Source organism: Lissotriton vulgaris, chromosome 12, assembly GCF_964263255.1.
Source record: "Lissotriton vulgaris chromosome 12, aLisVul1.2, whole genome shotgun sequence".
NCBI lineage: Eukaryota > Metazoa > Chordata > Amphibia > Caudata > Salamandridae > Lissotriton > Lissotriton vulgaris.
In genome coordinates, this window is record NC_141700.1 from 78,594,976 (window position 1) to 78,618,149 (window position 23,174).

At 48.2% G+C, this 23,174-nt stretch overlaps 1 protein-coding gene across 2 annotated transcripts in view; it reads left to right on the forward strand.

Moving 5' to 3' along the window:
* MLLT1 (MLLT1 super elongation complex subunit) overlaps positions 1–23,174 on the forward strand; it is a 235,100-nt gene that overhangs the window by 41,099 nt on the left and 170,827 nt on the right. For both annotated transcript variants that reach the window (XM_086947224.1, XM_086947223.1), the window contains exon 2: positions 7,117–7,297. In XM_086947224.1, the coding sequence (XP_086803350.1) occupies positions 7,117–7,297 (181 nt within the window). The remainder of the gene's footprint in view (positions 1–7,116; positions 7,298–23,174) is intronic.

Genomic DNA, 23,174 nt, shown 5'->3' on the forward strand with positions numbered 1-23,174 from the left:
AGGAGAAGGAAGTATCTATCTAGGAAGAGGAAAATAGCCAAGTTTTCAAGCGGCTGCGGAACAGTGTTTCAGATGAGACAAATCTGAGGTCTAAAGGGAGGCAGTTCCAATGTTTTGCGGCCAGGACAGCAAAAGCTCTGCCGCCCATTCGTGTGCGGCGAAGGCGTGGCACAACCATAAGGCGTAGGCTGTTGGAACGTAAGTCTCTCACAGAATGGGATAATGTCAGTCTCTTTCTTAGGTATTCAGGATCGGTCCCGTTGAGAGCACGGAAAGCAAGAGTAAGTGTTTTGAACTTAATCCGAGAAGCTATAGGCAGCCAGTGGAGCTTTTTACGAAACATGGAGATCGAATGTCGGAAAGGAATATTGCCAATCAGTCTTGCTGCCGCGTTTTGAACTGCTTGAAGGCGTTCAATTTGATATAGAGGGGCACCTGCATAAAGACTGTTGGCATAGTCCAAATGGGACGTTATTAGCGTCTGGGTGACTGTTCGGCGCGCATCCATAGGCAAGAATGGAAAGATTTTTTTCATCATTTTTAGCTTACCAAAGCAGGCCGCCGTGACTTTGTTAATTTGAGGGCCGCAAGAGAGCGTATCGTCAAATTGGAATCCCAGATTACGGGCCGTGTGCACTGGAATAGGGGGTGGGTTAAGTACCGTAGGCCACCACAGAGAGGGGGGTATTGTCATTTTTTGATTAAAAAACAGGACCTCCGTCTTATCCGTATTAAGACGAAGGTGACTCGAGGCCATCCATGAACAGATTTCTCCCAAACAGTGGCGAAAGCTAGAGAGGCTGGAGTCAGAGTGATCTCTAAAGGAGAATATCAGCTGTGTGTCATCAGCATATGAAATCACTCTGACTCCGCATGCCTCCACAACCTTGGCCAACGGAGCCAGGTAGACATTAAAGAACAGAGGGCTCAATGCCGAGCCCTGAGGGACTCCGCAGACCAGAGGTTTGGACCCTGATTTAAAAGGTCTGAGGAGAACCCTCTGTGATCGGCCCTGAAGAAAAGATGTGATCCAAGACAATGCAGAGCCGCCCAGTCCAATCTGCTCCAGTCGGTCTAAGAGTATTTGATGAGACACCGTATCGAAAGCGGCGGACAGGTCGAGGAGAACCAACATGGCCTCCTCGCCCTTATCCACACACTCTCGAACAGTCTCAGAGACTTCTAATAATGCAGTTTCCGTGCTGAAACCCGCACGGAAACCGGACTGGGAGTCATGGAGCAGGGAGTTACTCTGGAGATATTCTGCCAATTGAAGTTGGACGGCCTTCTCCAAAACCTTCGCTGGTTTAGGGAGGAGGGAAATAGGCCGGTAATTGCAGAATTGAGTGGGGTCCGCATCAGGTTTCTTCAGGATGGGCACTAGCAAGGCTTCTTTCCAGGCCGAGGGGAATTGGCCTAACTGTAAGGAGGCATTCCAAAGGGAGGTAAGTGGCTCTAATAATAAGGTAGCCAAATCAGTCATGATCTTAGGGGGAACCGGGTCCAGAGGGGAGCCAGACTTACATTGTGTAAGAAGTTTAAGGGCCAAGTCGGGAGAGAGGTCCTTGAATGTCGATAGAGAAGGAGCGGTGTCGGATCTAGTGGATATATGGGGATTGGGGTGCTCAGACACCACTACTGGGTGGAAGGTAGATGATATTTTCTCAATTTTTTCCTGAAAAAAATCGGAAAGACCATCGCAGAGAGATTGGCTGGCAACATTGTTGGGGGTAATTGCGGGCGGTTTAACAAAATCTTTGACAATTTTAAACAAAGTTTTAGCCGAGTTGTCTGCATCTTTGATTTGCGAGGTGAAAAACTCTTTCATGGCAGTTTTTTTAAGCTTGGAGAATTGCTTCAAGGCCCTTTTGTATATAGTTTTTGCCTCGGCATCGTATGTCAATCTCCAGCTTCGTTCTAATTTTTTGCATCGGCTTTTTTCTTCTCGTAAGGCAACAGAAAACCAGGGAGCAGAAGGACGAGATCTAGCCGATGAGACCGGGAGGGATGGGGCGATAGCGTCAATCGCTGATGATAAGGCAGCATTAAGCTTCAAAACACCTGCATCTAGATTATCTAAATGAGGCTCCAGAGGGCAACTAAATATCGGCTCTAGGGCTGAACATGTGATTTTATGCCATTTTCTCCTGAAGTCATTACCCAATACCACTAGGGTAGGGGGCTGAGGTAGAGGGATGTCGAACGAGAGAAGGTAATGGTCAGTCCAGATAAGGGGCACAGGAGGATAGGATATAATCCCAGGTAGATTCGAAAAGATTAGGTCCAAAGTATGCCCCGCCTCATGTGTCGGACCTTGAATTAATTGCAACAGGCTCAGGTTTTGAAGAGAGTCGATGAACCTACTGGCTAGGGTACAGGAAGGATCCTCAGCATGTAAATTAAAATCGCCTAGTACTGTGAAGTTCGAATGCTTGAGGGACAGATCAGTAATGATGTGGACCAATTGCGTTAAGGAGGAAGGGGAAGCTTTTGGAGGATTATATACTAGAATGCCAGATAAGTAGACAGATGCAGAGTTAGCAATCGAGAAATACAAGGCTTCAATCAGCCCAATGCCAGTAAGTTTTTTTATAGATATATTGAGGTGAGACTTAAACATAATGGCAATTCCTCCCCCCGTTTTACCTTCTCGGTTAATGCCCAGGAAGCGATAGTCCGGGGGGGTAGCTAGGTAAATATCCGGATTTGAAGTATCCTTAGTCCAGGACTCCGTTAGAAAAAGAATATCCCAATTGTAGGTGGACAGAATCGACCAAATTTCGTTGGCGTGACGAGGGAGAGATCTACAATTGATCAACGCTGCTTTTAAGGGATGGGACGTCTGGACTGGGGGTGGGGACAGTATACGCTCACACCATGGAGGGAGAAAAAAATTGCACTGAGAGCATTGAAATGAATGGCAATCTAAGTTTTCAGGGGGGCAGCGAGCGTCTAAGACACAGGTGCCCAGTCCAATTTGTTGGAGTTGCTCTCTAGACCAACTGACGCGGGTATTGGTAATAGCCTGGGCAGGGGGACTGGCCCTCGGCCCGTGCCAGGCGCGGACGGGCGCAGACGGGCTTGCCTTAGGCGCGCCTTCGGCGCGCCATCGGCGCGCCCGCTGCGCCCGCCCGCTGCGCGGGCGATATGAGTGGTTATTTTTATGCATGACAGGAGGGTGGGAATCGTCCAGAAGCTGGACCGCTACCCTTCGTGCCTTCCCCAAGATGGCGGCGGCGGTAAATATCCGCGACTACCGGCGTCAGCGCTTCAATCGGGCTGCGCCGGTAGGACAATCAGTAGTTTTTATCCCTATAGGTAATATATCAGCAAGTTAGCAATTAAAAAAGCACCCCATAAAATATTTACACACTTTAAAAAAAGTACTGAACAAATGTAATGCACTCCGTATTAATCAGCGGGAGAGGGTGAAGATAAGAGCGCCCCCGGCTTCCGCCTCAGGGGAAAGGTGGTGACAGATTTTGCAGAAGGCACGCAAACACAGACCTTAAATAAGGCGGGAGGGCGGGAATCGTCCAGAAGCTGGACCGCTACCCTTCGTGCCTTCCCCAAGATGGCGGCGGCGGTAAATATCCGCGACTACCGGCGTCAGCGCTTCAATCGGGCTGCGCCGGTAGGACAATCAGTAGTTTTTATCCCTATAGGTAATATATCAGCAAGTTAGCAATTAAAAAAGCACCCCATAAAATATTTACACACTTTAAAAAAAGTACTGAACAAATGTAATGCACTCCGTATTAATCAGCGGGAGAGGGTGAAGATAAGAGCGCCCCCGGCTTCCGCCTCAGGGGAAAGGTGGTGACAGATGGTCCTGAACTGTGCGCCTTTATCCACCTAGCAACATATAAGAGAAAACAGCTCGTGGTTAGTAATAGTAGGTTTGAAAACGTGTTATGTCTATTGCCTCTTTTGATTAAATGATTCACAGGTTAGCCGATCTTTGTAAAAAACAAAAAGTAAAAAAAACGAGTTAATTGCCATTGAAACACTAGACTTGAACTTGTTTTTCATTCAGTAGTCTGCCGGGTTTTCATTGTCCCGAGCCAGCAGGGATCTAACGGGTTGGTGGGATGGTGTGTCCTGAACATTCGAACTTGCACATATACTCGGACAGATGTTAACTTGCCCTTTATAGAGTTGCGCTGCTGTGCCAGCTCCAACCTTTGTATAGCTTTTGGTTTTGCAGTCTCTGATGGTACCTACCGAGCCCTTAATCTCAAAGTGGTCCCATGTTAGTGATCTTGGAGTGACGGAAAAGGCTTCTAGGCTACTGTTTTTTGGGTGGAAACTAGAAAGAGTGCTGTTTTCAAAACTGGAAGAGGGAGGACCGCGTTACCTCCTGGATTATGTAAAATAATTTGTGATGTTTTTGACCCTGTGTCATGGCTTGTATCATTTGAGGTCACAGAAAAAAATCGTTTTCAGACAATGGAAAGCATAACTTAAGAAATTGAGGAAAACCATTTCTTGATGAAATCTAGATGTTTACCGTTTTGGAAACTGGTAATTGTTTTAACGAAGTATTCCCTCAGAGAACATGGTATGAACAAAATGTTAAGAGGGCTAGTCATAAGGTGCAATATGTATCTAGTAGTACCTACTTCCTCTCCTTCAGTAGTCTCTCCATATGACTGCAGACTTTATTTATTATGAGCTGACAAAATAAAACGGAATGCTCCTCGTTTAGCCCATTGAATACAAAGTAGTCCAGGAGAGCCTAGTTCAGAGAGGGCAGCTGGATTCATCTCCATCCATGAATGTACAGTGCCCCAAGGGAACCCAGATGTGAGCTAACTGGGAGAGGCTTGTGAAAGGACACACATCTATTCTGAATTCAACATGGAGTTACTGGTTCTCTTATTAACTTGATGCCAATGCTTTTCTATCAAAGATTGCATAATCTGAGTAGCCCTTTCATACTTTTGATGTCCTGTAGTTGTATATAAATTTACCTTCTACCTGTTAACATTATTCCATGCTATTCTGCTGCCGCTTTTTTTGTAAATGCTGTGGTAGTGACCTGCCCCACTGGCTTTAATGGGGATAAATGTGGGTATCCCCGAGAATGGGTTACAGGCTATCGTTCAGAAAATGTTTTACTTGCTGTTAATCAGTTCGAAAACTTGTTGTTGCCTGCCCCCTCCCTCGTCGTCTCCTGCCCCCTCCCTCGTCGTCTCCTGCCCCCTCCCTCGTCGTCTCCTGCCCCCTCCCTCGGCTGGGCCCTCACCCTCCTCGTGCGCCGCTTCGCTTGGGCCCTCCCTCCTCCTCGCGCGCCGCTTGGGCCCCTTCTTGTGCGATATTGTGTACGTTTTAGCTTTTTTACTGGACCGGGATGGGTGCCCACAGTCTTGGAATGTCAAATTTACAAAACAAAGTAAAGTCTGTCATGCTGTACAATTCATGGCAAATGTCTGTGTATGCGACATCTCGCTAGCCCTATATAGCTTCATGACACACATGCAGTTGTGTATCATAATAATGTGTGTACACTAATCAGTATGAGCAAGTTTAAAGTTCTCTTTTTTGCTAAAGGTGTACAAAAAAATTAAGAAAGCTTATAGATTCTGAAGTGCTGGGCTGGGACTTGCCCCATTCGCCGAAACTGGTGCTTCTACATGTTATGGATGGGATTCGGGGCAATCTCTATAAACGCCATCTTATGCTGTTGAGGTTTACCTTGACGAAGAGGGATATTGCTAGGGCATGGATGGCGCCGGCGCCACCTTTGGTGTTGACATGGAAGAAGGGACTCGACTTCTGCATGGGCCTGGCGCTTCCCATTTTCATTGCAATAGGGTGCCTGCAGAAGCATTTTAAAGTGTGGAAGCGCTTGGCAGACTATCTGGGCCTGCTGTTGGAGCCAGTCACTGCATGGGACACCTCCACCCAGATTAATGCTTCCTCGCTGGTGCAGGCTGTTGTCTTTAGTGTTTGATTGAGTTCCTACAGCCAGGCATTAGTGCGACGGGAATGTGGGTGGGGGGTAGTTGGGTAGTTGTGTGGGGGTTTCTCATTTGATATATTTCATCTGTATTGCTTTCACTTTCTCCTTGAATTCTTTCGTGAAAAGTCAGTCATGATGCTGAATATTGATCGTGCAGACGTCTCTGGGTTACAGAGCTCTGCTCCATATGTGTCATTTGATAAATAAAAGTTGTTTAAAAAAAAAAAGCGAGCCTATAGATTAACATTGTCAGCCAAAAGGCAAGAACTATTGGCTTGTCATCCCGCTTAAACTGCTAGCTACTCTACTGGTTTGCCTTACATGCATTCATTTGCCTACCTACGTATTCATCAATGTAACATCTAATGGTGTCCCATTTAATGTTTCTCTTTTCTATTAACGTCTTCAATAGTTTGATTCTCCCTCTTGGGACACATAGAATTTCGGTTCTTACTAAGTTGGTATAATAATTAGTTTGTAAACCGCAACCTTGTGCTTAGTTATTTTGCACTATTTCATTCACCATTAGTAATTCATGGGAGATGCTCTCCTTTTCTTTTCATAAATGGAGTAAGGTTACTTCGAATTTGAAGCATAGTTTGCAGCAGCTGGTAGACTGTTATGTGCTTCGATTTTTAAGACTGCATTGCAATTCCAGCACTCGTTTCCACCCCCTCTAGTTGCTCACAATAGCAGTGTTCCAGGGAATGTCACTAGAAGGGCCTGGAACTCTGGATGAGCCCTCAAAAGCCAGCACCAGAACCCCTCCTCGCCTCCAGCCAGAATAATATGTTTACACTAATTTAGTTCCCCCCCAAAAGCTTCTTTATTATTATTTTTTAATATCTTTGAGTTACTATTTGTGAATTCAAATTGTTAAGGATAATGGACGGGAGTCGCTGCTCTGTGTGCATAAGAATGTTCCTCTATTGTAACCGGTCTCTGCTTTAGGGACTCTTAGCCGGTGCCTGTGCAGTATTACCAAGCTTGGTAAATTCTTTTACCAAGCAAAAGCGAGCGTTTCTTTGGTTGTTTTGCACACACAGCGAGCTGATGTTATATGGCTGACATCTCCTCATCCAAGTTTACTTCTGTCTCACCTTGTCCCTCATTAACGAGTGTTACCTTTTTTTTTTTTGCTCTCTTCCTAGTGCACGGTACAAGTGAAGCTGGAGCTGGGACACCGGGCCCAGCTACGAAAAAAGGTCACTACTGAGGGGTTCACCCATGATTGGATGGTGTTTGTCCGCGGCCCAGAGCAATGTGACATCCAGCACTTTGTGGAGAAAGTAGTTTTCCGGCTGCACGAGAGTTTCCCGAAACCGAAGAGAGGTGAGTACTAAACATATTTTGTGGTGAAGTAGAGGACTAATTCTGATAGGCTAATTGTTTGGCATGACTGGGTTAACTTCTTAAAAAAACATCCATTAGTAAGTTCAATGGGGGGGGAGGGGGGGTGACCTCGTAAAGAACAGGGGTGTTGAATTATATAAAATATTTACTTGTTCATCGGGCAGGTTGCTTCATAAATCTACTTGTTCCTTTTGTGCCATGTAATGCTGTGACAAATTGTGGCAGCAATCTCATTATATAAGCGCTCTGATATAGCCTCTCAGATTATGCCAGGGCTCATACCCTAGTAGGGTTTAAATACTAGCAATTTCGTTATGTTGCGTCGTTTCCGCAGTTGTACATACTGGGGCTCAAAATGCTAAGTAATAGTTCCTGGTTTGGAATGCACTTTTTGAGTCTGTGCAAATCTACTCACTTATGTGATTTAAGGGTTTTCACCAACTCTGCTCTAATCTTTTCCCATACTGAGAAAGGTTGGAAATTTACTTCTGACAATGCCAGACATAAAACTTCTTCCAGGGTTGGGAAAAAAGTGGTTGGAGTGAAAGTGAACTTGCAAACACTCTGATTTTCACATGAGAAAATCTACACATAAATATTTGCTCAAGCTAAAATGCAGTTCACACCCTCTTGCGCTCCCTCTTGCGCTCCCTCTTGCGCTCCCTCTTGCGCTCCCTCTCTCTCTCTCGTGCTCTCTCTCTCTCTCTCTCTCGTGCTCGCTCGCTCGCTCTCCTTCTTGGCGCGCTGTCCTTCTTGGCGCGATGTCCTTCTTGGCGCTCTTTCTTACTTGGCGCTCTTTCTTCGCGTGCTCTCTTTCTCCGCGCTCGCTCTCTTTCTCCGCTTGTGCTCCTCGCGCTCTCGCAGCCTTTTGTTCTTTCACAAGGAGCATATCGGCACACACAGTAGTTTCACTCCGTACCAGGAACTACTGTTGCAATTTGGGCTTTTTGAGACCAAACATATTTTTTGCAAAACGTTTCCAAAAAAAAGTCTTGCATTGACAAAACCAAAAGGCTGACCGTCAATTTGTGGCCTACAAGCTTTGTCAGTGCTCGTTTATTTTTGTTTCCCATAATCTTATTGAAACTGGTTACACACATTTACCATAATAATTATTTTTGCGAAATACTAGCATACATCAACACACTTTACTAAATGTTGCTGCAAAGAAATGGTACCTAAAATTTTACAATACTTTATCAAAATGTTTTTTTTTTCATACTTTTTTACTGAACATTTTATTTCGAAAACAAAGAATCATCAGTCTTTCTTTCAAACTTCTGCAAATATTTGCGTCCAGCCAGAGAGCATTTTGGGAGCATTGTACTCGGGCACATATTGCTAAACTTTAAAACGTGTGTACACGTTTTTATACTGGACCCACTCAGTAGTGCAGTCCGAGCTTACGTTTACTTGGAGCGCTCACCCTTATAAAGGCTTTAAGATAAATGACAATAAATAAAAGTTTGAACAGCATTAACACATGGACACAAATATTACCTTAACTGCAAACAATTCCCTTCCCTGATCGCAACATGGTACTGTGAACTGGCAGCCAAGGGGGTTGTGCTGTAAGGTGTTGGGTCTACTTGTTCCAAGGACAAAATACACATGAAAACTTGTTGTCCTTGACCTCAAACAATATGTCCTGGACGTCGGGCAATAGGAATGCCACACCACTGAAAATCAAATGAAAAACACATTTATTTCTTTCAAATTATTACCCTTTATGTAGATTTCTACACTAGTTGTCGCTCTGAGAAGCACCAGTACCTCTAGTGGACATTACATTTTTATGTGTATAGGTCCTATTGTAATATTGTCTTTAGTGTTAGTACTGCACCCTTGGCTTCCTTTCAGGATTACTATTGAGCCCTAAGTACTTCTATCAAAAACCAGAGACCTATAATGAAACCTTTTGTTCTTCTGAGTTCCATTGCATTAAGTAGTAGAGTTTGCACTCTAGTTTGTACATAAGACCATGCTTCCTTCTAAAAAATTCTGATTCAGTTTCAATAGTTACTGTACAAATAAAGTACCTTTTTATTCATGGTTTAACTAAATACAATCTGTTTTAGTAACGTTTTATAATCCCTTTGCACAGATATTTCTCCCTGCGGCTTTGGGAAGGGACAGTTTATTGGCTGTCGCTGGGTAAAGTACTCTTCAGTATCCAAGTCGATTGCTCCTTGCCTTTTCTCATCTTTGGTAAATTGAATGATTCATGTATGTCTTTACATCTGTTGTTCAATGATCGGCTGGTGAATGATGTGTGAAAGCTCTTTGAATTAGTGATTTTCTTTGGGAGGGCCGGCTAAATCCATTTTGGCCTTGTATTAGATATGCAGCGGTCCTGTCCCACACTTTGAAACCTATAAACGGTTGCAGGTCATCTTCCATTCCCTTTGACTAGAGTATGTTTTCCCTCGCACAATGGACCTAGTTGCCCATTTGTTGTGCTGTGGTCACCTACCTGGGCAAAGGAGAATCATGACTGTCTCAACCCATTACACATCACTCCTTGAATCGGAGTGGCGATTCCGGGCGTGCAAATCTGTCAAGTGGTCTTAGTGTTTTGCTCTACTTGACCAAGAAGAGGTTTTTAAAATGTGAAATCCCTTCTAATTGGTGTGAATAAACTAATCTCTAAAAGTGCCCACAGGCTTGCTTCCTCTTGAACTGTGGGTTGCTCTAGTACCTGTGTCAACTTTGACGAGGTTCTATTGCCGTCTTCTAATATTGTCCCAGGCCATGCTGATGGGATATTGAATAAGTGCCTCTGGCAATGGGTGTGGGTTTGTATTGAGAAGTTCTAAGCGCAGTAGGTCTGTTCAGTGACCAATGTCCATCCCTTGTTCCCAGGCAACTCCTTCCTGTTTCCTGAACATCATGTATTCCCTTTCAAGCTTGGTACATCTATCCTGGAAGACGTCTGTCCCACAAATTGTTTGATTTGCACAGTGACTGCTCAGTACCCAAAAATGTACTTGGAATAGAAGACATAGATGCTTAAAGACACACCATTCATGGTGACACGAGAAAATAAGTTGCCATTTTTGCGAACCCAGCAGGATTCCTGCCGACATAATGATGTTTTGCAGATGAAAGTCTTGGCACAGTTCATGGATGGAACTGCTGAAAGGGATCGGGTGCCTCTATACAATGCTCTTGGCTTCATTCCCTTTTGGCAGTCTGCTTTCCTCTGGTATTTCTCACTCCAGGAAATGGCCCAGCTTCTCTTCCTGGACAGCCTCTCTCCTTCAGGGCAAGGCTCACTCGTTCCTTCCTTTTAGCAGACTGGCTTCTCGGCTTCAGGCCGATCCTCTGCTCTTCCAGCATGAAGTTAAGACTTCAGGAGATGTCCCTCAACTCTGAGAAACTGGCTGTCATGAAGACACCAGCTCTGGGCATTAAGTAGCACTGCCTTTCCTAATCCATAAGTGCTTGGAACTTGAAAAGAGTGGGGTGGTTTGGATCACTCTCTTTTATAATCTTTATCCAGACATGATGTGGATCCACCGTCTAAGGTTTCATAATCTCCAGCTAGTGCGGAGTTAATCATCCAAAAGGAGAAATAAAGCATGAGGCCTCGCCTCATCCCAATAGTCGAGTTGTAGGAGCTTTCCAGAATGCAACGGGGGTTCCTATTCTGGTGCAAGTCTAATAATAATGAATTCCAAAGTTGTGTGAATGGGATGAAAAAAAACTGCTTGCACATTGGGAGATCCTGAACACGGAGCTGAAACAAATTGATAGTGAATCAGTGAAACTAGTACTTGCTCAAACAGTTATCCCTCTAAAATATTAGGCCAAGGACCAAAGGTTGCTTCAAAAGAGGTCTACACTTGCTCCCAGTGGCACAACAAACACAGCTCCATTACATGCGTGCTTTGAAACCCTGTTGAATTTCAGAAAATCAAGAACCAAGCACACTGCCACGTTGTGGAGTTTCTGGGTGGTAGAGCCAGAGCAACTGGGATTTTTGTAATCATTTCCCAGATTCACCATGGTTGCCTTTGGCTGAAGGGGACAAAGATTGAACTCTCCTTATGAATCACGTCTACTGACGATGAATTAAAAGATACCATCACATTGCCCTGTCTCCTTATACCAAAATCTTTATTCAGAAGAAAGCAAAAACATAAAATTTGAGTAGGCAGGAGCTTGGTTCAAGTCTTGACGGCTAGTAGGAGAGGGCTCAAAGGTTGCCCTGACCTAATATTGACACCTGTTTTTCTCAGCAACTTTGAGCTTTTATCCATATTTGAGTGGCGGAATATGGTGGATTGACAGTCATGGAGGCTGTTATAGAACTGGAAGGTGTCTTATTGAATTAAATTATCATCTGGGTATAATCTGTTTAAGACACTAAATTTCTTTGAATTATGTTGATTACACGCAGCTGGTGAGACAGATAAAGCCAGACTTACAAATAAATAAATCTATACATCGTAGAAGCGCTTTGTGTTAACCCTCTTCATCCGCTGTTCTGGTCGTTTGTCCGTTCCCTTTTGATTCTGCCAATCACAGTATGCAGCATTAGATGATTCCATTTCAGCCATTGGCTCTCTTGCAAGGTGAGTGGTAGTAATTTGCCCGATCACTTGCGCCCATTGCCACAAATGAGTACTTGCCATAGCTGGTGGGTCAATATATTTTTTTAAATTATATTTTATTTATCAGTTTTATAGTGCATACATATTACAGCAAAGCAATGCCAAAGATGGCTCCACGTCTGTGCATTGTGCAGGGTGACCAGTTACAAAATAGCGAGTCCATGTCTATTACAATAGATAACAAATATTCAGCAAGCAAGCAATCATGAAAACAATAGCTTGATAGTATTGTGCTGCCTGGTGAGTACAAGAGAAAAGAGGAGAGTTCCCAGAGTGATGACATGAAGAGCGGGAACCCCAGGGGGGAAGGCGTAGGGGCGGTCGAGGCCATGCCAGACAGGAGTACCGGGGGCCAGCACCGGCGGCCACCGCGGGCCCAGGGCCAACAGGGAGCGCAGGGGAGGCAGCACCACTAGAGGGGGCACGGGAGAGGAGATAGGCCACCAGGGGACCCCAAATATCAACCAGGCGTGATTTGGCCGGCATCAGGTCCCAAAATTCAGATGGGAGCATTTGACAACTGGAGGGGTCCTCCAGCCAGGCGGCGGCCTCAGGAGCGGGACGATGGCCCCAGCACAGAGCTATTCTTCGCCTAGCCAGCACTAGGAGCATGGCGATCAGCCGGCGGGAGGCATTGGGACAGGATTTCACAAAACCAAGAAGACGAACGGAAGGATCCAGACGTACCTCCGTGTCGGTAATGGCCGAAATAATGGAACAGACCTCTATCCAGAACCCCTGCACCTTAGGACCGAGCCAGGACAGGTGCGCAAAGTCTGCGCCCGGCGCCGAGCAGCGCCTGCAATGTCCTCCGGGCATAGCCCCAAGCTGTGAAGATGAACCTGCGTGCAGTAAAACCTATGTAAAAATGTAAAGTTGATCAAGCGCGGTCGATAATTCGGGGACAGTTTAGTGGTCTGGTTACAGCAGTAAAGCCAATCGGCGTTCGAAATCTCCACTCCGAAGTCCGTGCTCCAAGCGTCGCGCGCACGAGACGAGGAAACGGTAGAGGCCTGCAGAGTAAGGGCGTACTACTTTTTAACTAGTTTACGCGGGGAAGCCGAAGTGTTTAGGTAATCTAATGCCGGGAAAGTAGGCGGGAGGTGCTGGAAGGTTGGGTGCAGATTCCGACAGGTTGCGCGCAGCTGATAGAAAAGGAGTCTGTCCATTCGGGACGGGGACTCCGGTAGGGAATAGGAGTCGTCCGGGTATAGGTCCGCAACAGTCTTAAAGCCTCGAGATGCCGCATGGCGAGACATAGCAGAGGATTGCAGGGGTGGAAATCCGGGTGATCAACAATGGGTGCGGCGTTGGCAGACATCAGAGGGAGACCAGCGAGACGGCTCAGCTGCGACCATGCCCAGCGCAGTGTCTCCACAGTATTCACTTCCGCCCGGGGTCGGACAGCGGGTGCGAAGAGGCCCGTGGACAGGGGCCAGGGGCAGGCCACGTCTGACTCCACTGCGACATGGGGTTAGTAAGGGGTGGAATGCAACCAGAAATGGAGGAAGCTGGCTTGAGCGCAAAGAGCATACTTTCTGAAATCTGGGGCACCCACACCACCCATCGACATAGGAAGTGTTAGAATTTCATATGCAATTCGGGGTTGCCGCCCGGCCCACACCAGCGACACCGCCAACGAGCGGAGTCGACAGAGGAAATAAGCGGTCAGGGGGATAGGTATATTGGAAAATAAATGGAGAAATTTGGGGAGGACTACCATCTTGGCTATAGCAACCCGGCCCGCCAGGGACAGCGGTAGCCGGCTCCACTGAGGGATCCTGGATCAAACCAATCCACCGTGCGGCCAAAGTTGGAGCGCCAGAGCTAGTCTGGGTCCCTGCTCAACCAGATCCCTAGATAACGCGTGGGGGCAGAAGGCCACTCAAAGGGATAATCGGGCGCGAAAGGACGAGTGAAGTCAGTTAGGGGAAAAAGCACAGATATATTCCAGTTGATCTGGACTCCAGAGAGTCAGCCGAACCGAAGGACCTCCCGCACCAGGGGGCTAAGGTTGTCCTGGGGGTGGCGAACATAAAGAGTGATGTCGTCCACGTACATGGATACCAGGAGAGAGCAGGATGAAAAACCGATGCCCCTGTGGGTGTGGTGCTGCCGCAGCCGAGCATCTAGGGGTTCCATCGCGAAAAGCATGGGTGACAAAGGACACCCTTGCCTAGTTCTACGGGATATGGCGATGGGATCAGACACCAGTCCGTTGATACAGAGCCAGGCCGTGGGGTTAGTATATAGAAGACGAATATTCTGCAAACAATGGGCACTGAAGCCCATGCACGATAAAACATAGAATAAGAAAAACCACTCCAGGGTATCTAACGCCTTTGTGGCGACTAGCAATGCCGCCACGGCTGGGAGCTCAGGGTTAATTTGATGTAAAACGGAGAAAATGGTTCGGAGATTGTGGGAGGTGACCCTGCCGGGGATAAAGCCAGATTGATCCGGGAGGGCAATGGTGGGCTTTAATAATAAGAGACGAGAGGCGATTAATTTGGCGAAGATCTTGTTGTCTATATCAATAAGGGTAAGGGGACGATGAGAATCACACCGATCCGCCGGCTTATCGGGCTTGAGAAGGAGGGTCAGCGAGGCCTCGCGAAGGGATGGTGGGAACGTGCCCGTCTCGAAGGATTCGTTGTACATGGCGGCTAAATGCGGAACAAGATAAGCGGCAAACGTTTTATAAAAGGAAGCTAGCAGGCCGTCAAGGCCCGGTGCCTTATCACTCGGGGCACTGTTTATTGCCGCCAGTATCTCCTCCTTCGAAAAAGGCTCGTCAAGGGATTTCCGATGATAGTCCGCTAACCATACCAGGGCAATAGGCTCAAAGCATTGGTCAAAGTCCACCGAGGTCGGGGGAGGGCCGGTGGGGTAAAGATCAGAATAGAATACAGCGAAAGTGGCGCAAATCTCCCCAGTGGCCATGGTGTGATCCGGAACCCCGTTGCAGAGGGCGGTGATATAGGAAGCAGCCCGAGGAGGGCGCAGTAGGTTGGCAAGGGTGCGCCCCGGGCGATCCCCGTCTCCAAATCGACGGGCCCGATTCTCTGTCCAAAAAAGAGAGTTCGTGGCCAGCTTCGTCAGAAAATTCGGTGTGTTTCTGGCGCAAAAGCGCCAGCACATCAGGACCAGGATTCAATAACAGATCAGCATCAAGGTCACGTATCACTCCTTCCAGCCTAGCTAGCGTACACCGAATAGACCTGAGAACGCCAGATTGTTTAGATATGCACTCCGCCCCCGAATTTATGCCTTAAAACTCCCAGAGGACGGAAGCTGAGTCCACTGATCCCACGTTGAGCTCGAAAAAATTAGTGATGGAGGACTGAATTTAGTCGCAGGATACAGCGTCCCTGAGGGCACTGGGAGAAAGGCGCCAGGAAAGGCCCGACGCTGAGAGAAGGGGGGTTTGATCAGTTGAACCGGGGCATGATCGGATAGGGTTCGGGCCATTTGAGTGGCGTCGACCGTCAAGACAAAACATCAGGTGAATTTTATCCAAAGGTCAATTCTCGACCAGCAGCTGCGAGCACCCATCACACAAGTCCCCTCACGGGCCTCCGGGCGGAGATGACGCCAAACGTCGAATAGCGAATTAACTGTCAGGATAGAGGACAGAGCACTGGTAGCCCGCGGGTGGAACCGGTGGGCCCCCGAGCGGTCCAGCGCAGCGGGGAAGGCTATATTAAAATCCCCACCCCAGTTCACAGCAGCAGGGCCGCAGGAGGAGATCAGATGCCACACGTGATGAAAAAAATTGGGGTAATCAGAGTTCGGGCTATAGACCGCAGCGATTGTAACCGGCTGGGCATATAGGAGACCGTGCAGAACCACGGCTGGGCATATAGGAGACCGTGCAGAACCACGTATCTACCCTCTGGATCGATTAGGGCATTGGAAGTCTGCTAGGGGAGACTTCGGCGCATCAGAATTGAGACCCCCCCCCTGGCGTAGGAGGAATAAGTAGAGGAATGGGCCTCCCCCAGTAACGCGCATGCAGCCTGGATACCGAGCTAGGGAGCAGGTGAGTTTCTTGCAATAAGCAAATATCTACGCAGTGGCGCTGCAAGTGGGCATGGGTCAGGCGGGCTTTGCGGAAGTCATTTAGGCCACGGACATTCCAAGTCCAGCACGTAATGTTAGTCATTTAGGGAAGAGTCAAAGGCCATGGAGCGCGAGGGAATCCGCCGAGAAATCAAGTGTCCCACCCCCCAATCCAGCAGGATGGAGCGGGAACCCCCCCCCCCCCCGAGGCAGGGAGGACAGGTGGCGGCCCGAAGGACGCTGAATCCAGACCGGGTAGGGCAGACGCCTGCACCAAGAAGCAAGAGGATCGGTGGTATGAGAAACGCACCACCGTGACTAAGTCGATGAGGGGAGAAGGGCATATGGAGGCAGCAGAAGGCAAGCGCCAGGGCTGAGGAAATGCACTCCGTCACTGAGGTAACAAGACAGGGCCGCAGATAGGGCGCATTGCTGGGGATGGAATAAATCTGGCTAGTTATATTCAAAAGAGCAGCAAGTGTCTCGCCGGGCACGGGATGCAGAAGATCAGACATGGCACAATATAAGCATTGGAGCATACAAATAAAAAAAACCAGCAACAAGACAGCAATACAACAAAACCACAACATCATGTGGAGAACGCCCCCACTCCCCCACCCCGCCAGAAAAACTAGGTCCATACCTAGTGGACCTGACCCAGAACTCCCCACACCCCACCTCCTACCACCCACTAAAACACCCCAATCCGGCTGAGAATACCACCCACCCCACCCTGGGAATCAAAAACAAAGATGTGGGAATCATCCCAGGTAGGGTATGGCAGGGCTCGGTGAACACCCCTGCGAGACAGCAGGGTGGCTAAGCTAAGAGCAAAAAGCAGCCTCCTGAAAAAGAAAGTGTAACACATACATTTCACAGGCCCAGCGGGTCTGAAGAGGAGTCTCAATACAGCAAAGAAGAGAAAAGGAGAATACATGGCCCAATAACAGCTGCGGGGACTAGTAAAGCAACACATGTGAGCAACCCACAGTTCGCATAAATTAAGGCACCCACAGACAATAAAGGGGTGAGAGATGCGAGTACCAGATCAGCATGGATACAGAGGTCCGATATCAATGACAATAAACAACAAGAAATACAAACCGTGACCGGCCTGGACAGTTAGTCATTGTCACTTAGCTGATTGGTGGTTTCATGGGATGACCCCGAGGGGGAATTCCAAGACTCTTTGTCAAGGCGTTTGGCAAAGGCAAGCGCTTCCCTCTGGTCGGGGAATACCAGCGTTTTGGTGCCCTGGCGGATTCTCAGTTTCGCCAGATAGGCAAGGGAGTAAGACACATGTTTTTGGAGGATTCGCTTGGCTGGAGGAAATTCTCTTCTTGGAGCTTGCACGGACAGTGTAATCGGGGTAGAAGGAGAGGGTATTTCCTTGGTGCGTGATGGTACCCCTGTCCCTGGCGGCCCAGAGGATGGCATCTCGGTCGCGTAAGTTCAATATCTTGGCAACAATGGGGCTGGGGGGGCATATGAGGACGAGGATGGGGGCCCAGGGACCGGTGCACACGTTCCACCATGAAGGATGAGCGGACATCCCCAAAGAGTTCCCTGAGTAGGTCCTTTAGATAATCCTCCATTTTGGAGATGTTGGTTAACTCAGAAAGGTCCGTAAGGCGGAGGTTGCTCCTGCGGGAGCGCGCCTCAAAGTCCTCATTCTTTTCACGAATGACCGCCATTATTTTATCCATTTGGAGCAGCTTCTGTCGATCTTGAGTAGCCACGTCCTCGGCGTCGGAGACCCTGGATTCAACATGAAGGAGCCTATTGTCGTGGGAGTCCACCCGGGCCTTCGTCGAGGCGAGCCGAGAGCTGTTCCAGTTGAGAGGCGATCCCAGAGACCGCCGATTTCACCTCCAACATTATAGCTTTGAGATTGTTGTCGCAGCCAGGGAGAGCGTCAGGGGCTCCGGCAGAGTCCGCCGCCTCCAAGCCCGCACCGTCCTGACGGGAAGACCTGTGGAGCTCGAAAGCTATCTTGGGCTGCTTGGGGTCTGACTTCCCCATGGTAATGCGGCTTGCTACAGAGTCGGCCAGCGGAGGATAGACCCTAGGCTTGAGAAAAGAATGCGGCTGGAGCCCACCAGTGGTCAAGTTGTCAGGAGGATGAGCAAGGCAACAGAACGCCGAACCACGCGACGTGGTGAGACCATGCAGGTGAGTAGGAAGAAAGTCAGGCCCGATTCACCAGCTACTTTCCGGGCTCCGCAGCAAGGTATAAGTCCGATAGTTTTTCACTAGGGGCCAAGTTAGACGGTCAGTGACCCCACCGACCACAGGCGGCACAGAACCCAAGTCTCTGTCCCACCAGACCCAGCAGGACCCCGGCAGGGGGGCAGCTGCGCGCACGTTTATACATGGAGGTTGCGGGGCGAACAGTCGCAGGCAGCCCAGCACTCGGCCCCAGAGGCGGGGGCACTCTGGATCAAAGAGAAGTCCCAAAGCTAAGGGGGCCAGCCACCAATTCAGAAATCACAGGCGAGGAGGAGGCTTCAGTGATAGCCAGGAACTCAGCAGTGCAGGAAGCCCAGGCAGGGTGTGGCAGGCCGCGAATGACACCAGCAGTAGAAGCAGTCTACTCGCAGGGAAGCGTGTGACAGGAGGTCTGGAGAGGAACCACCAGGCCCGGGCCACAGCTGTCAGCAGGCGGACAAATCTAGGTTATAGGGCTGACAGTCGAGGGGTGAGGCGCTGCCCAAGAGTCGTCTGCTGGGTTGCCCGATGTCGTAGAGGCCGGATCGGGGCTAAGTGGAGGAGAGGCCTCCCAACGACCGCGCAGCGCGACCCCCCTGAGTCTGAGCCGCACCCGGGCCACGCTGCCTGCTGGAGGGGGCAGCGATCACCTAGGCAGCCGAGGCGGAAGCTAGGCCCCAACTAGGCCGCAGTGCCACACGCGCAGGCCAGGCAGCCGGGAGCCCCCAGCCCATCACCAGCAGCCCCCCCACAGGACACCACTCACCGCCAGGCAGCCGGTGCAACATCGCGGTATCTCACAGTGTGCCACGGACAAGGTATGATGGCGCCACCGAGGCTCCGGAAGAAAGGCGGTGCGGGCCCGGCACCAGCCCGGAGCCCGATCAGCACCCCAGGGACGTCGGGGTCAGCCGAAGACGGTCCCAGGTAACTTCTTACAATCCCACGGTCGAGGTGTGGGTAGCGAAGGGCAGCGAAACTCGTTCAGGCTGCAGGATTGTGGAGGATAAAGAGCTTGGCCGGCAGAGCCTACTCGCAGTGCGGCCATCTTGCAGCCGGCCAAGTCACGTCCCCTCCGGTGGGTCAATATTTTACTTTGTCAATCCTTTTTTGTTTTCTTTTCGTTGGGTGACCCTTATCTTTGTTTGTTTTAAATAGACTTCGTGTTACAATAGTTCAAAAACAATACATTGTTTTGCACCACTAAGAATCCTATGTTTCTGTGATGTGCATTCAAACTAAAGTTTTTCTGTGCCTGTTCTAAAGGCACCTGCCTTCTATCAAACACCATACTCTAAAATGGCATGCATTGGTTATTTTTATTTTCATTTTTTAATAGAAGCATATGACCTCCATTTTTAGGTAGTGGAGTATATCCTTTTTTGCCTGCTTATTTTTGTGGCATAGGCTTGCAATAAAAAAACAAGCATTTGCAATGCAATAGGTCTTGCATTAGGAAAGTTTGAGCTATTGGTATTGTAAATGACAAATATTTTATTTATGTGTTGGTTTTAAAAATAGCGAAATTAATAGCTTTGTCATTTACAATGCCAATAGTTTTAACTTTCGCAAACGTGACACCTATAGCATTTGTAATGCAATATGTGATGTATTAATATTACAATTAACAATGGCTTTTAATTTTTTTAATAGTTAATACTTAAATAAAAGTTACTGTAATTTATAATGGAAATAGCTTCAACTTTTGTAATTAACTTTTGGGAAGATTATGTTCATTGTATTTTATTGTGATGAAAATCCAAGAACAGCAGTGAAATATTAACACCTTTCTGTGACATTTGTAATAAAGCTTGAAACATTGAGAGAACATATTAGAACCAGTTGTTGTTGAATGGTTGCACAGAGTGATGCTGTGGCGTTCAGTGGTGCTGAGTGATGCTGTGGCGTTCAGTGTTGCTGAGTGATGCTGTGGCGTTCAGTGTTGCTGAGTGATGCTGTGGCGTTCAGTGTTGCTGAGTGATGCTGTGGCGTTCAGTGTTACGAAGTGATGCTGTGGCGTTCAGTGGTGCTGAGTGATGCTGTGGCGTTCAGTGGTGCTGAGTGATGCTGTGGCGTTCAGTGGTGCTGAGTGATGCTGTGGCGTTCAGTGGTGCTGAGGGGTGCTGTGGCGCTGAGGGGTGCTGTGGCGCTGAGGGGTGCTGTGGCGCTGAGGGGTGCTGTGGCGCTGAGGGGTGCTGTGGGGCAGAGGGGTGCTGTGGGGCAGAGGGGTGCTGTGGGGTAGAGGGGTGCTGTGGGGTAGAGGGGTGCTGTGGGGTAGAGGGGTGCTGTGGGGTAGAGGGGTGCTGTGGGGTAGAGGGGTGCTGTGGGGTAGAGGGGTGCTGTGGCGTTGAGGGGGTGCTGTGGCGTTGAGGGGGTGCTGTGGCGTTGAGGGGGTGCTGTGGCGTTGAGGGGGTGCTGTGGCGTTGAGGGGTGCTGTGGCGTTGAGTAATCACTGTCTGCATATGTGCTTTTAACGCAGAATGGCCCTACGCACGCCTTGGAACCTAGAAAGGAATTCCTGGGTGTCCTCGGGGGTTTATTTATTTTCAAGGCACCGGTTGCCTAGTGAATAAATACCCCTTCGTACCATAAACGAAAACATCTGTGCTGCCCAGGTGTGGGGCTGCAGGTAATGTAAGCAAGTGAAAAGTGGAGCTGCAGATGTATCGGAGGGAAGTGCCGGTGTAGTGGCAATTGGCTCGGATTAGAGCGAGAAATGCACAAAGCAGGACGTGAAAACCACGTCTGTTTCTCATTTTATCTCGGGCCGCGTTCCCGTCCGCGAGCGCTTTGGTTTTCACACAGAAGCCGCAGTGAGCGCTTGTAATAGGCTTGTCAGTCAGCAGGGAGTGCTAGTCATAAAAGTGGCTGCACGTAGCGCGGGAGCCGCTGAGAAAATTTGTTTATCATGAGCCGGTTGTATGTTTTTAACTCAAAACTGAGAGGTTTCGATACGGACCTTCTGCACAACCAGCCCCTCTTCTGCCTCCCGCCCTTCCACATCGGGTGTCACTTCCAAGTTTAAAAAAAAAAGGAATGCAGAGGATTTTTTTGGGGGAGGGTGGCAGTTTTATATAGCGCGAACTCGACCCGAAGGTATTGAAGCGCTTTACATAAGCACCAGTTAACTTACACAGTCATTTTTGGTAGGCTTGGGGAGATGAGTGATTTGCCAATTTTCTCAAGATGTTGAGCCAATCCCGAGACTCAAACCTGGTCCCACAGCTGCAATGTCGGCCGCTCTGGCCCTTAACCACATCCAGTATGCCACTATCTACAGCCCGTACACTACCTGAGGCATGAAAATCTCCGGCATGTAAGTCGTGCAACAAAGGCCATTTAAACATATGCTCAAGTCTCTTAAAAAATCAAAAACATATATTCCGTTGGGGGAGCATATCACAAACTCTGAGAAGCATTAATAAAAAATTTTACATTTTAAACAAGAAGTTCGAAACACTCATGATCTCCGACTAGACGATAATGACATTAGTGAACTAAGAAGTCAGTTGTTATGCTGACTATATGGCCTAGATTTTTTTTTCAGTTGGCATTTCAAATATAAACAGTATATGTTCATCATACAAATATCATCATACAAAAAAGATGAACAAAAAATCAAATGGTACATTTTAAGACTAAGCGAACAGGAAAAGGAGAGAACAAAACGTTAAAATATAGCAATCATACCTATAGGCAACACTATAATAAATTAAACCAAACAGGAGAGGTTTTTGAACAGCACACTTCCAGAATGCACGTCTTTTAAGGGGCTTTCGTTCAATAATGAAGAAAAACAAGTCGGATGGGGGTGGTGGGAGAAGGGGAGCGCTCGCGAGGAAGGAGGGGCTGTTCTCCCGGAGACGGTCGTGGAGTAGACGGAGGCAGAAGGCTGCTGGAGGTGCTGTGAGTACGGGTGCCTGAGAGGGAAAGAACACGAAAAACAAGTCGGATGTAGGTGGGGGGCGGGGGAGAAGGGGAGTGAGCGAGCGAGTGGGAGGGAAGCACTGGTGAAGCGTCGCGCTGCAAGAGCCTGGTGGGGGCGGGGGGGGCGGGGGAGGGGGGGGGGCCAGCGAGTGGGAGGGAGGAACAAGCGACCGAACGGAACCTTTCCTCCTTGTGAGACGCCCGTACCGAATTGATCCAATACCGCCGTGAAAGCTTTAGACAAAAGACCGATTCAGGCTTACAGAACCCCGGGACTCCGGGTCCCGCAGCATTAAATTACATCACTTTTCTGCACAGGACCCTTCAAACACCAAGGAGTTTTCCACCTTTATTCATGAGCTTGATCCCGTGGATAGATTCCAATTGAATAACCTGGCCCTGAGGAGAATCCCATCAACCACTGGGGATTTGAAACGCGTAGGCCCCCCTGTATTGTGTCTGCCTTTGGTTGATCTGGTGCTAGAGTGCACTAGTTTTTTGACAATCATAAACTCACTTTTGTAAATATGTAGAAATGATTGAATTGTTTTTGATCTAAAGGAGTGTACTATCATTATTTTGAAATTGAATTCCTTAAAGATTCACAGCAGACCCATTACTTCCCCTTCTGGTGTATCAATCCTCCAGTTTGTGTGAAGTATTCCGGTATGAATGTATGAATGTTTGTGGTATGACTGTGACATGGTTGATTTATGATTGGTTGTTTGATATTTTTATCCTGTGCTGTGTCCTTATTTCATGTCTTTGTCACAAATAATTTCTTTGGTGTTTCCCATATCTAAGAAGGTCTAAAAATTATTATACCTTTTTATATGAAATTTGAAAAATAAAATGCTATCTATTAGCACTTCCCAGTCTTGAAGTACACTTTTTTCTGGTTGATAAAAGGATTTGAGAACGAAATCATCAGTATTGGCATCTCTCTTTTTGTTATTTCCTTGATTAGGCTCAGCCTTACTGATTAGAGCCAGCCCTAGTTGTTTCCCACTGCACAACATGCATTGTAGGAAATCCGGCTGGTT